Below are 14,020 nucleotides of genomic sequence, written 5' to 3' on the forward strand. Positions count from 1 at the left end.
GCTCCCCCAGAATTCTATATTGTCCGAATGCGTTTAACATGCAAATAGAGCGCGCGTGACTCTATTTATTCGAAAGAAAAATGAAATCTATCGCCGGGACGAAGTAACCGAACCGTTGTTCGAACACTCGGCACCTCTTTCGTCGGGAAAAATGACTACAGGTTCTTGGGATCTGACGAAAGAATTTCCGTAACAATGACACCGATTTCTCAACCATTTCCGTCACTTCTCCGCGACATTTTCCATTTTTTTTCGGCGAAGGTGTCGAGCTACTCAGCGCACGGCTCACGGCTGCCGTTCTTTCGATTTCCGAGCGTGCCGGGATTTCGATCGAACGTCGCGCGCGTCGATCGCTCGTCGCCGGATGAGGGCGTGAGAGGACATTAATTTCAGTTTGTAGAGCAGAGGTTCGCCGTGGCGTTGAAGAATCGCGACGGCGGCGGCATTGTAGCGCGCCGCGAAATGTTTGCCGAGCCGCGTGCACCGGGGGGGAAACGGGGACATAATGGAGCTTGCAAGCTTATTGCTTCGAAATCGGAAGTAACGCTCTCTTCGGCGGAGAGCGGTGGTGAGGGTGGGGGCACGGAGGGGTGAAAGGGGGAGCGAGAGGAAAAGAGAGAAAGCAAGCTCGTCGAGGCACAAAGCGAGGCTCGAGGATGCCAGCCCCGGGCGGGAACACCGCCGACATTCCATTTTCTTTTGCCGAGAAATCGAACGGTCTCCGCTCGACCTCCCCCGTTGCACAGCCTCGCGTCAAATTGTTTGCACAAACGCAGCGGCTTCTCCGCGCGGTAAACAAAACGAATTCGAGACGGCGAACCGCGCCATCGCGGTGCTCGTGTCGCGATCCTAAACGCGATCGATCGATCGCGCGGTTCGTTGACACCCGAGAGAGAGAGAGAGAGAGAGGGAGAGAGAGAGAGGTTCACGGCGAGCAAAGTGCTCGAGGAAATTGCGAAAATTCGAACGCAGACGCGGTCCTCGTTCGCATCGAGTCGCTCCCCGTTTCAACGATTTTTCCCTCTTCCTAGAAACGCGCGTCGCGCGCGGACCGTGTCATTTTCGAAATCGATCGCGAACGTCCGGCGTCGATCTCCAGCGGACCGGAAACGGACGTCGAAACTTTTCGGACGGCGGATCACTCGTTTCCGGAAAAAACTTTGCGTAGTCACGGCTGACCGGAGAATGGAAGACAATAATGCGGGCCGACAGTTTCCTCGGACCCGATCGAAACGAATCCAATCGAGTCGAGTCGAGTCGAGTCGGATCCGACGATTCCGGGAACGCTCCCGACGGGAACTCCGGTTATATGCGCCGGCTCCAGAAAGTCTCCGTACACTAAATTTCCGATTTTCGACAAATTGCGATACTGTTCAACGACGCGTCCTACTTGCGTCTCAATTCTGCTATCTGACAGATCTGGATACACCAAAAGAGACACGGTTCCTTAAATATGTTTCTTAAATATATTTCGTAAATATATAATTTTTACGAAAATCGTAGCGCGCGAGTTATTCTGATTTTGTAAAAAGCAGTCGGACGACGGTAAACCTCATTTCGGAGCCCGAAGCTTCTCCAAGCGTTTATTGGACCCGTTGGACGATGGACGTGTGTCCGACCGGGTTCTCTCGGCGGGGAAAACAACCGCAGAAATTTTGCCTCTGTTTCTGCGCGCCGATCCTGCCACGGTTTCCGTCGCGGGCTCGCGGCGAGTTTCCGGCGAGCACCGGAGCCGGCCGCGTCTCAATTTCGCATGGTCGGAAACTGGTCCACGGCCCTCCTTAATTCGCGTACGGCCGCCTTTAATTCCGAGCCGCGCCGCAAACGGTCCAACTTTAAATTAGACGCGTAATGGATCCCTCGGCCACCGATTCCGTAGCTGAGCCCGACCTAAACTGACCGGTGTTTGCGATACAGTTCCGTCCGACCTCTCGGGTTGCGCCGGTCTCTCGAATCCGCTCGGTAACTCTCTTTCCGAACGGTGGCTCATATTTATTCAGCCGCTAGTACGCCAGCGGACTGAGAATGCAAGGCTCTCGGAAAACGCCCGGTCGTCGACGGCGTAAATCTAATGATAAAGGAGCCCCGGCTCGCGAGCAACCCTAAATGTCGAAGTTTCGGCAGTCCGGCGGCGGGTGTGCACGGGATCATCAAAGTCCCAGCGTTTACCAAAGTATTCGGGACAACCCTTGGCCCTCGCCTCCGTTCCCTTCGAATCCGCGGCCCGAGGATCGAATGAAATTACCGTCGGGCCGCCATTAACCCGGGGATCTCGTAAAGCACGCGAGCAAGAGATATCTTTCCGCGCGCCCAGCCGGCGAGAAGCTCTGCCGGCAAGGGGGACAAATTTCGTTTCTTCGGGCTCGTTAATCGCCTAAATGGCTCTCAGACTCTCAGAATCGAATTCAAAAGACCGAGATTAGCGTCTGATCCAATTGCGCGACCATCTTCCCCAGTCGAGTTATTTCGTTCGACACGAAATAGTTGCTTCGGAGATGTTTTCGGTTAAAACCGACTCGGATCAAAGCGAACCGACAGAATGGTCCGATGTCTGTCGAAAACAGAACGGAACGCCGGGATCGGTGTCCGTTGGGAAGACATTCGGAACTACGGCTGACTTAAGAAAGTAGTCTAACTGGGACTAATTGACTGATGTTTCCATCAGAGCGTGTTCTAAAATAAAACTCGACGCGGAACGCTGAATCGTACCAGGAGCTGAACCGAATCGACAAACTGACGTTCCGAGTGTCGAGAAGCAAATGAGAAAGATCAGTTCACGCTTGAAACGTGTCCTAAGCCGAAGCGCGACAGAGTGTCCCGTGGAGTATCGAGAGGAGTACGGTCCGGCTTAAAAGAGGTAAAACCGGTCGGGCAAATAAATTTGACTTGGCAGCAGGAATTCGAACAGGAATGATAAAAGGGAGGGTTCAAAGGAGAGCTGTTCGTCTGTAAAAGGTCTGGGACAGGTTACGGAATCCCATTAGAAGGATTAGGAGGTAGAGAAGGAAGAGGGTTCCCGATCGGAGGAGAGGCTCCTGCTAGCTCGAACAAGCTGATCGATTAAAGAATTAACGAGCTCGGCGCATTAATTCAGTGGCGTAGCAGGTTCGAGAGGGGCCGGGTCGGACCGGGCCAGGCCCATTAGCCTCGTAAATTATCCGTCTATCTTAGCGTGGATTATACACGGTGACCTCGGCGGGTTCACGCGGCGTCCAAGCGGCAATAGGATATCGATTCGAGCGTATATTACGCGACTGACAATTACAGCGCGCGGGTGCGCACAATGCGTCCGAAATGGTCGGCGGAGACTTCTCCGCTCGTGTATTAGACCCCCCCCCCCCCCCCCCCCGCGAAATAGAGATACACCCGGGATGGATTCCCTGGTGGCGTGCCGGAGCGTTTCACGGATCGAATCGAATGATCGACGAGGCTAATACCGAAGATGCTGGATAATGCACGCGACGTCGCGCTGCGCCGGCTTCCGCGATCCTCGCATCGATCATGCCGAACGTTATCGCGGCAATGTGCGCGCGACTCCGCAGTTGTTTCTTCGATCTTCGGAAAAGGAGACGATTTAACGCGTTCGCGAGAAAGAAAAAGAGCAGAGAGATCGCCGAAGAAGAATTTCGCAGGAATATCCGCAGCTCGTTGCGGAAGCGACAGGAATCGAGCCTGGTAGCAACACGAAGCGTCTGGAGGCACCGGCGTAGGTTTATCGGAAGCAGAAACAGCGGGAGATTACTCGAAAAACTGGAAGAGTTAGGTGCAACCGGCGGTAAGTTATTCCGGAAAAATACGATCGCAGAAGTCTACTCCGGGGAGCCTAATCCCCCGGCGGTTTACAAGAATATAACTCGCGGCGGCTGCGAAGCTTCGCGGAAGTCTACTCGGCGGGAATTCCCCGACTCGGATAAAATAGGATCAGCTGGGAAGCAGCGAGGCGAGCATTAATATTTGGCCCCCGCACACCGACCCAGGGTTTTCTAATATTTCTTTAATGCGTGCATTCCGCGCTCGACTCGGCGCGTCCATGCGCGATTTAAATTAATCACGATACTTTTAGAAAAGTCGCGTCAATTTTTAGAAAGACGTCAGCGCGACGTTATTTCATCCGAGGAATCAGGATCGTCGTTTGAAAATCGAGGTTTTCGTTAGGAAGTCGTAGGAGTCGCGAAGTGTCGACGATTATCGGTCGGATTGGCGAAATAATGACGGCGACGCGGTGCGCGCTCCGCGATCGGTGCGGTGCATTTTTATCGGCGTGCAGTTCGCGGAGCGTGCAGCTTGCAGGCGGCAGCTCGCAGACGGGGTGGAATGCACCGAGAGCGGCGCGGCGGTTCCCGTGGCTCACAAAGGGGTTAACCCACGGGGCTATTATTATGACCAGCCTCGAATCACGGGACAGGCTTCCGCGGTTATTTCTGCTGAAAGGGGACAAAGTAATTGCGGCCAGCGTGCACACACAGCGACCGATTCAACTCTTTCGTGAAACGTACCGCGACCGTGGCGTTCGAGGGAGCCGAGAGACAGAAACGACGAAGAGAGAGGGAGAGAGAGAGGGAGGGAGAGAAAGGGAGAGAAACGAGAGTGTTGGAGGACGGAAGGAAAATCGGATTTATCGATTTGCCGGCGCCAGCAACGGGAGTAAAATTTTCGAGCGGTTCGTGGGATGCATTCTCGAGCGAGGCGAGGCGAGGAGAGGCGAGGAGAGGCGAGGAGAGGCGAGGAGAGGCGAGGCGCCGCGCCGATGGTTCACGTCGCGAGATAGATATCCTATTTCGCGCGGAACCGGGACACGACACGCTTCTGAATCGGAAATGTTCCTGGCGCAGCTTCCCGGCACCGACAGCCCGGGATATACGACACTCTCTTCCCTATTTATCGCCGTCTTATTATTTCTTCGTGTTTCCATCAGTCGCAGGCACCCGATGAGATACCGGGAGCACACACTCCGTGTGCTCCCTTGTCTCCGTCGCTCAACTTCTAGTCACGTAATTACCCTGCGTCGCTGCGTCTGCGAATTTCCAAGACACTCTCTGTCTGCTCGAATCTCGTCGAACAGCAGCCACGCTTTTTCTTACGCGAGCAACCGGAATCTACTTGTTACGGGACGCGGCTCTATTTCCAGCCATTCAATCCTCCGGAAAGTAATTTCGTTTTCCAAGGGTGTTCGAAACGCGCTCGATCCAGCGTTTCGTCGACTACGACGCAGCGGCGAGCGTGTACGCGCGCGTGTTACATCGACGACACGCGACAAGCGCGTTGGCCTGTGATTTATAATTCATAATTTAGTGCAACGTTCACGAGTTACCGGTACGACGGTAATTCGCTCGAAGCCACAGCTTGCTCCTCGACCACCTATCCTCGCGCGCGAGAGACAAAGAGCAACGGCAATGAACCAGAGAACGCAACAGAGAACGCGCGCGGGGCGAGAAGAATTGTTCTTTCGAGCGAAACGTCGGATTAAACGTTTCGAATGTCCGAGATACGCAATTCCCAATCGAACGCATCATGAATTTCACCGAAACGACCCCGAAAAAGTTTCGTCCCCGTGTTATCAATTTTTCGCGCTTCTTTGAACCCCGCAACAGCGGAGCGATGATCCAATTTTTTCGCAGAATTCACCGGAACAAAGTTAAAAATGCGCTGATGCTTCACCGGGGAACACGTTGAACACGCGATAGCGTTTGTACGTCGCTTGTTTGCGCGATCGTGAATACAGCGGCGGGGAACAAGAGCTGGCGAGAGCGGCGTGGGTGGCAGCCGGTGCGAAAGGGACGGAGAAAGAGAGGAAAAGGGAGAGAGATAGACAGCTCGGCTGATAACAGAGAGAGAGAGAGAGAGAGAATGGAGGGAACACGTCGCGTCGGCGCCGCGGCGAAAGATAAAACGATGCAATTGTCATCGTAGAAATAACGAAACGAGTGCGCACGATTCCATCAATCCTTTGTGCGCCGTTTCCGCCCCCCGAAGCTGATCTAACCGCGCGCAATTTACGAGGGACTCGCGACCCCGTCTCGCTCCTTCCGCGATTAATCCGGTCCGAGTTTCAGCGCAGCCTGAAACTTTTCCTGGCAATTCCTGCAATTGCCCCTTTCGCGATCGTTCATCGAGAACCGGCGCGCCACTGTTTCCCAGATATGGATTTTAATGCAAACTCGCGACAAGATTGAGACAACGTACGAGGTTGTTCGAGCTCTTTGCGACGCAACAACCAGCAAATCGAAGGTTCGGGATAAGAAGAAATAATAAATCCCGCGGAAAATATAATAGCAGCGGGTTCTGTCATTCGCGCGGAGGAACCCTATGAAAAGCGTATTCATCGCGTCCTCTCGTCGCAATTCCGAGCAAACACGTTTCGCGATCTTGCTCTCGCTCGTTCGAAAATCGGAGAACGCCGGTGTCCGCGACCGTGCCGCGGCGGCCAATTCCATAAATATTCGGCGGGGATGGGAGCGTCGGGCCCGAGGGGGGCCCCGAGAGCGCAGCCACCCCGCGCGCGAGAGCCCCGCGATCCATAAATAAATTCCCCTCGTTCCGTTGATCCTGGCTAATTAATCGTCGGCTTCTGTTCTAACGCGATCCCCGGCTCGATACATATTTCCGACTGAGTAATTAGGTACCTTAATTTTCTCGGCCGCCTGTCGCGCGCTGCATAACACCGGCGCGGCGTCCATAAACTTTCGAATTTTCTGTCGGCCCACGGGATTGAATTAAACGCCGCCGCGCGCCGATCGTGACACGCCCGCCACCCCGTTCGACAAATTCCGAGCGCTTTAGCCAAATTATGGTGTGTCCCCCTTGGTCGCGCCGAAGCCAAATTGGAGCCCGCTGAAATCTATCGGGCTCTTCGAAGTTCGACGGAACTACGCGAGCTCGAGATTCGGAGTAGCTCGGAGTCGATTTCGAAAGATCCGTCGGATTTCTAAACACTCGCGCGGGACTAAAGGGCTCGGAACAGCTCGGAGAAGTCGAAAGACGGAGGAGGAGGAGGAGAAACGAAAGAGAGCTACGAGGACTCGGAAACCTGCGAACGCTTCGAGAAATCCGAGGGTCTCGGCGCACCGCGAGTCCGAAAGCTCCGAAAGTGCGCCAGATCCAAAAGTTTCGGATCCGAGAAAAGAAGCCGGCAGCGATCGAGAAGGCACCGCGAGGCGAAAGCCAAGCGCACTTCCGTTGTTCCGACTCGGGGAAAGCCCGCCCAATGAGTCGACGCGTCGCGACGCGACGACGGCGTGAAGCGAGCATAATTCGCGAGCGTCGACCTTATCGATCTCCCACGGCGAAAGGTTTCCCTTTTTCCTCTCGTCCTCCCTGGCATCCCTATGCCATCCTGATTCGCCGTCGGGTTTTCTCCGCTTCCTAACGACGCGCGCAATGTTTGCGGATCTTCCGGGAAATTTAACGCCGGCCAGCGATAAGTATCGCATCCGGCGCGGATTTTATCGAAGCTCGCGGGTCAAAGGCTTCTTCTTCGCGATATTGTCGGCACCGTTTTGCCTCTCGGAAAACGGGCTGATATCCGACCGTGCTCGAAAATTAAGTATCGAAATTTCGATGAAATATGATCGCAAGAACTCGGGGACAATGTTACGTCATTGTCAATCTACTGTCATTATAGGAAAGAGTAATGTTCCGTTAACGGCAAGTCTGCCGACCGATTAAACGCGATTCAAGTTTATAGAAGAATGTCACGGCTGAGTTTGATTCGATAATTCGGCGGCGACTAAACCCGTTTGGCCGCGCGCGCGATTATTCCATTCCGCGAGATTCGCCGCGCGGCTTAATTAATCAATTTTTGCGGGGAGTTTTCCTGGCCGCGCGCGGCGCAGCGCGGCGGAACTCGGCGCGGAGCTCTCTCTCTCTCTCTCTCTCTCTCGGCGGAAAGTTAACGAGAAAGAAGTTTGGTTAGTGTATGCAAACCGTGGCGGCCGAGAGGAGAGTGGAAAAGCTGCGTATCCTCTTGGCGACCGATTAACATAATACCGTATAATTTTCGTGGGCAAAGGTTCCACGGACTCGCGCGCGCGCGCGGCCCGAGCTAAGTTTAATCCGCCGCCGCGCCTTTTGCTCGTTTTTTCCTCGGTGGTCGTCGCAACGCGGAATTTGCAACCGGACGAGAGCCGGGCTAACCGCGAATAATTCTCCTTTTTGTTTCCCATTGGCTTTTTTCCCCTCCCCTCACCCGCGGCACGGCGCCGCGCCGTTCTCTTCCCTGTTCGCCGCTCTCTGTTTCATGTAATTGCCCGTCCGAGCGAAACCGATATTTTCCGACGGGGCCAGGAGACCGTCGTCGATTAATTGATACCGCGATTATTAAATTACGGCCAGGTTTTTCCCCCGGTCGAATACTGAAATTCGCCGGGATATTAAATCCGCCCTGGAAATTGGACATCATGCGATTCCAATTTTCCTTTCTCTCCGCCCCACTTTCGTTTCACCCGTGTGCCCCCCCGTTCTCCGACCGTTGTCGACAAACATTTTCGTTCCGTCGCCGCCGCCGCCGCGAATCGAAATAATAAAAACCGCGAGAACCGTGACAGAAATATTTGTTCTTGCCTGCGCGCGATTTCTTGTCTGTTTGCTACCGAGCTAGCATTATGATTTCTTTATTTTTCGACGAATTCACCGTCGCACTCGCTTATTGCTATTACCATTATTCGCGTCTCTGTTGTTTCGTATTTCCGGCGACTTGTATTTTGGTCGGCGACGCAACAACGATAAAGGAATGAACAATTTTCAAATCGACTACTTACTGTTCGGGTCGTGTATCCATCTCTTCTTGTCCCCCGATTTCATCATCCGCGTGTCATCCTGCAACAAGAACGTCATCGCCTTAATTAATTTCAGGAATGTGCGCGCAGTCGATGCGTCGAATCGCGACGCTGTTTTAAGTTTTATTGGCATAATTCTGCTGGTCCGACAGAAAACTACGTCCGAGTCGTTCAGTTATATTCCGGCTATATTAAGACTGTTATAAAAAAAACATCCAACGAAAAGAATGCATTTCGTGCGACGATCGCGAAGCTTTATGTAGCAACGCTAAAACAATGCTACGAGAAAAAAGGGCGATAAGGTGACGATGTTAAATCGGCGAGCGGCGATGCAAATGGTTTTCAGAAGAACGACCGTGTTAACGGGCGAGAGGCAAGCATGCGACCAGGATTCCGAAATAAAATGTCCACGGTTTATCAGGGGTGTGGGGGTGGGCGGAGGCGTGGCAGTATTCCAAAATTTCCATGGAGGACTCGCGAAATTGACTCGCCAAGCCCGATAGGATCGTTCTCCGGCATTTATCAGCGAACTTGCTAACTTTCTGATCGATACGCTGACAACGGTTCGCCAGCAAGCCCACCCCGCCCGTCCCGTGCACGTGCCCACCCCCCTGTGTGCACCTGCACTTGCACGACGTTCTGCTGCAAGTAGGCGCACAATCTCCACCACTATATCGGCGCGGCAGATTTTCGCCGGTCCCTCCCCCATTGCTATTTTCGATATTATCCTCGAATTGTTGCGAACTGGCACGTGAACTATCACGCGAGCCGAACCACCATCCGCCCCCCTCGACCGCGATCACGTCCTCGGCCTCAACTTTCGCCAAGGGCCTTTTGCTCTTTCCGCGGGCAACCCTGAATTCGAACGACCCTTCGCCGCGCTCGAAATTTCAGGAAAATCTTTTTTTTGCGAAATCGACGCGCGTTCGTTCTGCCAATCGACGCGCGAGTTTTAACGCCGGTCGATTAACCCTTTGCAGTCGTATTTTAATTGCTCTTAATTCGATGTATGAATGCCAGGAATAAACGGATGAATCCACGATGAAGATTCGGCAACGACTTCAAGTACACCATGCGATTTGAGTGGCAAGAGCAAAATTCCGGGACAGGTAAGCTACCTCTCTGGGTCGACCATTGTTGTCGCAGGTATTAAACCGTTACGGTTTAATTGCCGAAATATGGAGATAAGCTCCGCGGCATGGCGTGCGGGAGCTCGGTTCGGCGAATCTCGTGACGAGGGACGACCTTGAACGGTAAAAACGCAACCGTGCGCCGGTCGCCGGGAATATTTCCGTCGTTGGGAAACTGGCCTTGTTGGGCGCGGGGTCTCGCGAGCGCGGCGAGGTCGTTGTTAATTGGGTCACAGAGAGGAACCGTCGCGTTTTTTCGTTCCATTCGTTCGCTTTTTTTTTCGGGGGAGGAGGAGGAGGAGAAGAAGGGTTGCAGCCGCACCGCCGCCGCCGGTAGAACTGCACAAGTTCGCGGAGAATTAAATTCTGCAATTACCCTGCCATTCAGACACCTTTCGCAACCCGCGACCTCGGGGATCCGTTTTACCGGGGAGCCGATGTCAGCCGAAAAGAATCGGTTCGTTTTTTGCTCACGGCAAGCGAAACCGGCGCCCGAATAGTTGCCGCGTTCTGGAAAATCGACGGCGAGCAATTAACCGGTTGCTTTGTGACATCGAACGTCGACTGGTTCCTGGTTTCCTTTTCCGTAGACGATGCGACCGGAACATTTTCATACGGACTTCCGAAACAGTTTCGTTCAATTTTGCTAACCGGAAGCTGGAATCGTCTCCGTTCGATCGAAAATTTGCTTTGTATCCGGGAAGGATAATTGCTTCGTTTGTAACATGTTCTTCCCGCTCGAAGTATATATCGCTGGTTTATCGTAAAAAAATTCGTTGATTCATTGAACGCAAATTGCGATTACGAGATTCGATTCTGTAGAACGTTCGAAACTTTTGACGGCTGTAACGCTTCGACGAGAGTCGAATTTTCTATAGAATTCCCCGGGGATTTATAAAATTGCGACGCTGCGATATGAAAAGGAATCGTAGATAACGGCACACCAAAAAGTAATCGAATCCTATCTAGGATACAATGCGGATAATTCCGTGTTCGTCGATGGAACGGCATCTCCCGTTGATTCTTCCATCGTTCTCGTCCCCGCAGGGCCGTAAGAAGACGGTGGCGCCGTTACGAGCGTGTTGGAACGGGATTTCAGCAAAAGGGCCCCGCGCACGAACACTGCGAGCGACGCGAGAGACCCTCGAACACGCGAAGAACGTTTGATACTCCCGGGCTCCCCTGTTCTGGAAATGCAAATACCGGTCGCCACGAACACACAATTAGAACGGAATGATGTTTTGCAATTAGGGGCAGGGGGGAAGGGTGGGTGGAGGCGGTGGTGGTGGCTGCGGGGAACGGTGTAGTTTCGTCGAATCGAAGATACGAGGGCACACCGGCACCGGCAATGGCACCGGCAAACCGGCCCCGTTCCACCGAAAGGCGTTTGCGGGCTTTCAAATTGCCCTAGCGAATCGCAGTCTGCTCGCGACAGCCTCTAATTATCATCCTGCGGGGAAACGAGTAGTTAGCCGGTTTTAACGGCGTCGAATTCGCTGCGCAAGCGTCTCGCCCCCCCTCGGAAATATGTCGGTCCTTTGGCGAGCCTCGCGTTTCACGAATAACATCCGTTTCGGAACGGAATAATGCAGACACGGGTGTCCGACAAAAATTGACGAAAGAGAATAATTAAATGGATCAATTTGGTCGCGTTCTCGTGCTGGACGAGAAAGTACGTTGATCGTTGTCTCGCAGTCGGAGATGTGCACGGAGAGCTCTCCGTCGAAATTGACCTCGCCGGAGCGTCGAGTCCGGCGCAGTTCGAGATGAAGACGTTCGCGAGCCGGAAGAGAAATGCGGCGGTACTTTGGCGAGGCAGAGAGCTTCGGTGGAATTTTTGCACGCATTCCGATCGATTTTGTCCGGATCAGACCGATCATCCGTCTGGATGGACGCCTGATTCCATACCGATGAAAAACGCGTCGGGCGCAGCCGGCTGCACAGTGGAAACAACCCGCCATTAGTCAGACACAGCCACAGGGAACAGACGCGTCGCTCGCTCGCTCGCTCGTACGTCATCCGGCTGCAGGTGGGAAAGCCAGTAATTCTTATTTTTTTCGGTCTGCCTGAAAATCTGTGAATCCGTCGGATCGGATCGGATCGGATCGGATCGAACCGCCGCGCAATCGTATTTTATTTCTCTGCGGTCGATTCTCCGGCGCGATTTCAACGCTGGCGCGACCCGGCATTCCGGTAATCGTTCATTTCGCAGTAGAAATCGCGCCGTTATCTGCGGCATCAGCATCCTTCGCATTCGTTGCGAGAATGGCGGTTGCCGGGCAATCGTTGCAGTGATCGGTGTAGCATAATGCATCGACGTTGTCGTTAGATTTTTTTTTTAACAGACCGACCGTCACCTCGGACTGCTAGTCGAATTGTTAATATTTCTCCGCCTTTGAACATACCTCTACTCATTCTTGTTATTCTATGGCAAAGCGTCATTCAATATGAATCGCGTTTAGAGCTCGCTGGATCCGGCTATAATTCGATCCCACCTCGCTGGATCGTAAAGTCGCGATGTGTCGTGCGACTGCAGGTGTCCTCGCGAGAGCAACTGTCCGTTACTAATGCATCGAGAAAGAGTCGGATAGGGCGGCGTGTTTCGTGTCGAGGAGCAGCAGGCAGGGCGTGCATTATTTAACATGGAAATTCATTTCCAGGAACGCGGCGGCTCCCAGTTTGTAGGAGAAGCCTGGGCGCGGCACAGCACGGGTTCGCCCACGTTCGCGCGACCCGAAAGGCTATTTTCGACCGGTCGAATAATTCACGGACTGGTTCGGCTAAAAGTACCGAATTATCTCGTCCCCGCGCCGAGTATCGGAATAACGAAGCAACGTTGTTACGCGTGTACCGAGCTGTTTTCGCCGCTGCGAGCGATCCCGATGATTTTCCGGAAGGATCTTCTATTCTCTCCCTCTCTCTCTCTCTCGCACGCGCGCAGCGATCGCGACGAGAACGGCGCCGAATTCCGCGAGCCGGGTAGCTGCGTCGCCTCTTGTAATTCGACTTGGCCGTCGAGCGACGCGTTAATTGCCAACGGAGGGTGTACCAGCGCGTTAAAATCGAATTTCCCCGAATCGCGTGCGCGAGCGGAGAGCAAATTGGACCTCCGCCGGATTAAAATGGCTCAAGACGTTTCTAATACGCGAGACGTTCCACGCGATCCCGGGAACAAGCAACTTCCTGCGACACCGGGGATCCTCCAGAGGCGCAACCGACCTCCTCCAATTGGGGAACATCCAACTGGAGCAACGATCCTTACCAATTAACGTCCGTAAGCGCTCGTTCCCCGCGCGATGCATCAACATCGGCCTCGATTAGTCTCGCCACCCTTAAACCCACCCTATTACGTCGCTTCTCCCACCGTCAACTCTTTTTCGTCTTCGTGATCCATCCCCTTTGTTCTGCCGTCGGAACTCCCCCTCCTTATTCTCGGTCTTATCCGCTCCGAGCCAGTTTGAAATTATTGTTTAAAAAAAAAAGATTCCGGGTCCGTCGAGATCGTGGACTCCGCTCGAGTTCGAACAATAGGCCCGCGCCATTTTCCTGGTTCGACAATCTCGTTGTTCCCGCGCGCGCTGTCAATCTCCGCAGGCTTTCCCGCAGTTTTTCCGCGAGCGGTGTGTATCGGCTGTTTTGCCATCGTCGGGTAGCCAGCGTTCGCGGCGCCGCCGCCGCCCCCAAGAAAGAGAGGGCGCAAACTGGGCCACGGAACTTGGGCAATTAAGCGTCTTTACGCCACCGCAGCAACTTGTTTCGAACTTGTTCGGAGTCGCAACTTGCTCCATCCGGGCGCAAACGTCTCGTCTCTCCTCGCCGCGCCGTTCCTCCTCCTCCTCCTCCACCTCCGCCGCGGGTACAAAATTCAACCGGAAATTTTTCTTTCTCCTTTTTCGATCCTCCTTCGCCTCCGAGTGGCCGCGAACCCTCGGTATCTAGGGATATTACTTCGGAACAGCCGCCGCTACCGAACCGGCCGACGAAAAGAAAAATCGAGGGAAAAGGGTTCTTGCTGCCATTTGAAAAATTGCCTTTCGGATCTACGCGCATGAAATTAATATCGCGGACGAATGTTTCCATGGAACATTCTTATCACTTTGTGCAGTATTTTACCCG

At 53.6% G+C, this 14,020-nt stretch overlaps 1 protein-coding gene across 1 annotated transcript in view; it reads right to left on the minus strand.

The window, feature by feature from the left end:
* The window catches only part of Cow (Proteoglycan Cow), a 148,701-nt gene that overhangs the window by 76,957 nt on the left and 57,724 nt on the right, over positions 1–14,020 (minus strand). Inside the window, exon 2 of the mRNA XM_078180212.1 lies at positions 8,757–8,814. Coding sequence (XP_078036338.1) covers positions 8,757–8,814 — 58 coding nt within the window. The remainder of the gene's footprint in view (positions 1–8,756; positions 8,815–14,020) is intronic.

Source organism: Augochlora pura, chromosome 5 (genome assembly GCF_028453695.1).
Source record: "Augochlora pura isolate Apur16 chromosome 5, APUR_v2.2.1, whole genome shotgun sequence".
Taxonomy (NCBI): domain Eukaryota; kingdom Metazoa; phylum Arthropoda; class Insecta; order Hymenoptera; family Halictidae; genus Augochlora; species Augochlora pura.